The sequence below is a fragment of the Tupaia chinensis genome, unplaced genomic scaffold (assembly GCF_000334495.1).
Source record: "Tupaia chinensis unplaced genomic scaffold, TupChi_1.0 Scaffold000065_1, whole genome shotgun sequence".
NCBI classification, from domain to species: domain Eukaryota; kingdom Metazoa; phylum Chordata; class Mammalia; order Scandentia; family Tupaiidae; genus Tupaia; species Tupaia belangeri.
This window is the reverse complement of record NW_006159523.1, coordinates 4,637,131-4,643,130: the sequence shown is the minus strand read 5'-3', so window position 1 is coordinate 4,643,130 and position 6,000 is coordinate 4,637,131. Positions and strand designations below refer to the sequence as shown.

The 6,000-nt window shown below is 39.0% G+C and overlaps 1 protein-coding gene across 1 annotated transcript in view; it reads left to right on the top strand.

The window, feature by feature from the left end:
• Window positions 1–6,000, top strand: part of PHLPP1 (PH domain and leucine rich repeat protein phosphatase 1) — a gene marked incomplete at its 5' end in the record, with an annotated part of 251,315 nt that overhangs the window by 153,018 nt on the left and 92,297 nt on the right. Inside the window, one exon of the mRNA XM_006141843.2 lies at window positions 1,053–1,219. Within this exon, the coding sequence (XP_006141905.1) occupies window positions 1,053–1,219 (167 nt within the window). The remainder of the gene's footprint in view (window positions 1–1,052; window positions 1,220–6,000) is intronic.

Below are 6,000 nucleotides of genomic sequence, written 5' to 3'. Positions count from 1 at the left end.
GGGAAAACAATGAAAAGATATTGAATGATGAAGCGGGGAGATTAATGTCTCTGTACTGACTGACATGCATGGCATTCCCTTTGAAAGAGCAATGTAATACACTGTAAAGTTAGATGCAATTCGATGTAATATAAACAGGATTATGATGATAATAAAAATAAATTAAAAACAAGAAGAAATAGGGTTACCAGTGTATTCGCCATCTCCAGCATGCAGGTTGATCTGTGGGCCTGCGATCCTGGGTATGGTAGGAGTCATTTAACCAGGAAGGCATTGAATATCTGGATGAGCATTTAGACATGAAATACGTCTGATGTGCAGTAGGTGCATGAAGGAAAGTGCAGTGAATTTATAAGCATCTCACTGAAACTTTGTGGAGAGACAACCTGAGAAGCTTATAGCAGCCAGGTTATAGACTCTAGTTACACAATGGCATTGATTGAAGATGTGCACAGGCTGTTGATACTACCTTTTCTCATTTATGCTATTTTAAATCAGTTTATACAAGGGCTTTCATAGGTTTAATTTAGGTCTTAGTGTCTCTCTCTCTCTCTCAACCCTATATTTACTCATTAAGTCTCATGTTACTTCGCTCTGAATTCTCTCACTGTAGGTGTTCTCAGGAATAAAACTCCTACTTTGGAGTTTAATTTACGTCTTAGTGTCTCTCTCTCTCAACCCTATATTTACTCATTAAGTCTCATGTTACTTAGCTCTGAATTCTCTCACTGTAGGTGTTCTCAGGAATAAAACTCCTACTTTGGAGAAGATTACGAATAGCCCTAAACCTGAGGGGATCATCTGTGTTCCTTGGAACCTGTGTCCTACTTTAGCTTACTCTAAGCTCCTCCAGCCGCCACACTTTTCTGCACTTGCAGTACTTGGTTTAGTTCTATGCTAAGTAAATACTCTGTTGGTTTATACTTGGGATAATACTGCTACTTACATAGTGTGTCTGTGTTCCCAGTGAATTTATTTTATTTCTGTCCACAGAAAGTAGCTGTAGGGTAAGTGGATGACGCTAAAATTAAACTGTGTTTGTACCCCTCTAGGTGGCATCCCAGCGCATTAGCTCCGTGGACTTATCATGCTGCAGCCTGGAACATCTGCCTGCCAACCTCTTCTACAGCCAAGACCTCACTCATCTGAACTTAAAACAAAACTTCTTAAGGCAGAATCCCAGCCTGCCTGCTGCCAGGGGTCTCAATGAACTGCAGAGGTGAGCCCGCAGGAATGGGTAACTCATTGAGAAGGGAGGGAGAATTGGCTTCTGGTTGTTCGCTCTTGAATATTCTATCTGAAAGAGCTGTAGTATGTAAACTTTCCGTGTCAGAGGTCAGGGCACTAGGACTGTGTTCATTAGTGAGAACATCAGTTCTCATCCTGAAATTTTTTTTCAAAGTTCCTGACTTTGAAATGAATGCTGTTTGGTATTCATTAACTGGGTAGCTATAGATAATAATGATTCTCTTTAATCCGTTTTTATTCCTTAAGTTATCTATGGACACATAAGTGAGAAGTTACTGACATTTGATGTGTTACTTCTGAACTTCAGGGCTTTGTTCAGATTAAATTATTGCTTTTGAAATTCACAACAGGTCAGTTTTTTCATGAAAAGACATTTCTTTAGAAATTTAAGAACCAAGCTTTAAATTTATTAATGCCTTGTCATCTGGGCGATTAATGTAAAGGTTTTTTTTTTTTTTTAAAGAATTATTTTTTATTTAATTTTATTCATTGTCATTATCTTATATTTTATTTGTTTGAAGTTGACTAGAGACAGTGAGAGAGAAGGAAAGTGAGAAAGCAAGCTGCCAGGTCCAGGACTTGAACCGCAGTCAGCCATGTGGGTGTCCAGCTGCCTTAACCACCATGCCACCTGCTGGCCCCTATTAAGTGAATAGGATCTGCTGAGGCCTCCCCCTGCCATTCAATTGCCAGAGAGTGCATGTGCTTATCAGAGAGAGACAAAGAAAGAGATGGAGAGGGGGAAGGAGAAAGTACTCCCAAGTGAGTATGGTCATGTCACAATCCCTTCTCCATTTCTCCATTCCTCAGGATTTGGGGCACACATGCACATGCACTCAATGTGTTTCTCAAGTCGCCAGAACCCAGGTTCAAACTGCTTGGTCATGTGAGATTCAGCTCCGTTAATAGTAGGTTTTGGAGTTGGCCCTACTACTTTATAATTAGAAGTGATTTGACTTGCATGTTTCTAAAAGAGATACAAGAATTCAGTATATTCATTTCCTTTCTTATTTTGGAACAATGATCAATCTTGATTCTATGGTAAATGAAGCCTCTGATACTTATATATTTATTGCTGATATATGAGATTATAGCTGTAAAACAATGTAATTGTTTTAAATAAATAATGGATAGTTCATTTATTTTTAAATGACTGCTGTGATCAGAGATTAAACCATAATGATTAAGCATTATGATTATGTGTTTATTGATTTTAACACCCAGAAAGAATAATTACTTATTTTATACCTTGTTTATCTGGTTTGAAAATGGAAGACTATGTTGTCTTTTCAGATAATTGCAAATATTCTTCTTTGATACTGTACCAAAACATGACAAATGGTCAGTTTATTATGTGCCAAGCAAGGAGAGCCGGCAGCACATGCTGAAAAGACCCGGTCTCATCAAGGTGTTCCCCACGTGCATTTTTAAGGGCAAAATTAGGGGCAGAGGTCATCTTATTGCATTAGATATTGGTCATTTGGAAGGTATTTGTTCATTGTATAATACAGATATTATAAATGTTACCATTTTTTAAATGCAGTTTTAAGAAGTCACATTTATTAATATTAGCATTAATCTTACTAGAAAACTTTCACAGTGTTGGGTAGTTATCAAGCTCTCACTGTGGAACCAAGTTTTCCAATTTAATTTTCACTTGAAAGCTTGAAGGCTAGCATTGGCGACAAATACCATCAGTTGTTTTTCCTGAAGCAACTTTTTCACTTCATATTTGAGAAAACATCTGCCAGATACCCAAGAATGTATGACCGTAGTTTGACAGTTAGTTCTTTCAAGAGGAAATGGTGATGAAAATAGTGACTAGTTCGCCTCACAACTCAAGGGAGTATGCCAGTGTTTTTCTTGTGATCGCACTTTCCATTGTTCTTGACTATGTGCCAGAAGCGCTTTGCAGGTAGTTCCGACTTTATCTACTTTTTCTAATTTGAAAGATACGTACTTGAGTTGAGATGCAATAAAAATAACTTTCCGGCATCATCAAGAACACTCTTAAGTAAAACTGGCATTACAGGTTTTTTAAAAGAATATTTTTACTGGCAGAGAAGACTACAGTGACAACTGGGACAGGTTCGGTTGCAGCAGTGAATTACTTACACAGGCAGTGGAAACCACAGTAAGGACACTGCGCTCAAGCAGTTCTTCGTGTTCCCTATAGCTGATGAGTACCGTGAAGATAAACACAGCACAGTTCTCGAACTGAGGTTTTTATGTACCCAGTATAAAGGAGTCTTCAAAGAAGCCACGTAAAATGTGTATTCTGAAAAAACTGCATACATTCCCAAAATGTTTACACCAAAATAAACTCTTTAATTATATTTTTCCATAAGCTTTTTGCAATCCCCTTGTTTTGATGTTAATGTTTGTAATGGCATTTCTTTTTGAAAAATAATTATTACTTATTTTTAAATTAAATTTTATTTTATAATTTCTTATCTACATTTAGTTGCACATCTTTATGGCATACAATGTTATTTATCTATCTTTTCTTTAAGAGAGAGATTTTTGGGGACCAGCAGTTGGTGTAATGACTATGTCGCTTTAATCCAGTATAGTCAACCGTGGCTTGAGTCCCAGATCTGGTGGCTTAAACTCACGCCGGGCGTGTGTGCATGCGTGCCCAAGATCCTGAGAGGAGAATGGAGGAGAAAGGATTGTGGTGTGGCCATCCCCCCTGGGGAGTGATTTCTTACTTTCTCTCTCTCTGTTTCTTTCTGTTTCTGGCAAGCACATGTGCCCTGTAGCAAGAGACAGAAACAGAAAGCGAGAAATCACCCCCTGAGAGATGGCCACACAGTAATCCCTTTGCCTTCATTCTCCTCTGAGGATTTTGGGCCCTCATGTACATGTGCCCAGTGTGAGTTTTAAGCCACTGGGTCAGGGACTTGAACCACGGTCAGCTACAGGGGAGTCCAGCAACATAACCATTAGGTCATCTGCTGGTCCCACAGTAGGTTTTTTTTTTTTTTTTAAAGAATAATAGCGTTTCTACAATAAAGTTAATAGGATTTTTAGGGAAAGGATTATCATATCATTTTTTAATGTTTTGAGGTTTGAAATTACTTTGAAATATTTCATGTATTTCACAGAAATGTAGACATTCGCACTTCTGTTATTAAGAACTTCTCATCATACTACAGAATCCTGGTGTTTCAGAGTAGAAAGCGGCATTAGAACTATGCCCAAGGCCCGTTCGCTAGCAACCACTGCTGAGTCTTCAGGTTCCCCCTAAATATTATGCATGTACTGCTATTTTTAATTTTTCATTATTAGACGTTATATGTTGACTTACTACATTGTCTTGTGTCCCCTCTGCCCCATGCCACATGCACAAATGTCTCCTCTCTCCATCTTCTCAATATATAGGAATCAATTTTGGGGTCATTCAGTATCTGCTGTTTATATTATTATGACCATGGAACTATTATTCGCAGCTAAGTTACTTAAGTACAGTGTTTATATCTTCTTTCTTATGCTGGCTTGATAGCTTATCTTTCTCATTCCTCTAGTTCTGCTTTTTTGCCAGAATTTGTAAGCTTTCTGACCGAACTCTAACATTCTCTCAATATCTTTTTCTTGGAGACTTCTTCCCTCCTGGACCCTGTGTAGGTAGTTGCTCTTTCAGCATGCTATGGAGTGAAGACAGTACTGGATTTTTTCCCACTAGGGTGTGTTTGACTTGAGAGGAATCCTTTGTATTTGGATACTGTATGCCAAGATTCAGGAAACTTGAGTGGGAAAGAGAACTGCAATCTCAAGGTTTAGTTTTGGGTGTTTAATTTAATCCCTTAGTTCTCAGAATAGTGTTTTCAGTATGCTCAATGTCAGACCCAGGGATTCTCTGATCCAGTTCCTCATGGGGAATAAACTGTCTCTGCTAGAAATGGAGAACGGATCAAGGGTCTAGCTCCTTCTTCTATAACCCTTTGAAAATCTTTCGGTAGAAGTACAACAGAAACATAGAAAAGGCACGAGTAGAAGTGTAGAACTTGACGGATTTCCACTAAGTGAACACATCCATGGAACTAGCACCAAACTGAGAAATAGAGCCTTACTGGTAACCCCGAAACCGTCCTCGCGCCCTTCCTCTTAGTACCCTAAGGATAGTCAAGGCTCTGACTTCTAACACGGAGTTGGTTCTGTACATAACGGAAAGGCACAAAGGGGCTGCACAGGACGTGCTGATGTCCAGCTTCCTTCATTTACATTTCTTTTTAACACGTGAAAAAAGTAAAGCAAAGCATACCAGGTGACTATTATTAGCTTGTACTTTTTTTAAAAGAGAATTTTTTTTTGTTAAAGGGCATGTGTACTCATAAGGAAAGCAAAGCAAAGCATACCAGGTGACTATTAGCTTGTACTTTTTTTAAAAGAGAAATTTTTTTGTTAAAGGGCATGTGTACTCATAAGAGACAGAGACAAAAGGAGAAAAGGCGAGAAATACCCCCCCCAGGGGGGATGCCATGCCACGATCCCTTCTCCTCCATTCACTTCTTGGGTTTTGGGCATGCATGCACATGTGCCTGGAGTGAGTTTCAAGCCGCCGGGTCTGGGACTCGAACCACAGTTGACATGTGAGAGTCTAAGTTTCATAGTGCAATCAGAGGTTTCTGTTTTATTCTTCATGTTGTTTTAGGCATATGGGGGAGGTAGGCCTAAGGAACTTGGTATGTGGGGACTGAGTAAAGGGCAAAGCTGCTGCTGTGTTGGAAAACACAGGTCATTAAACCAGTT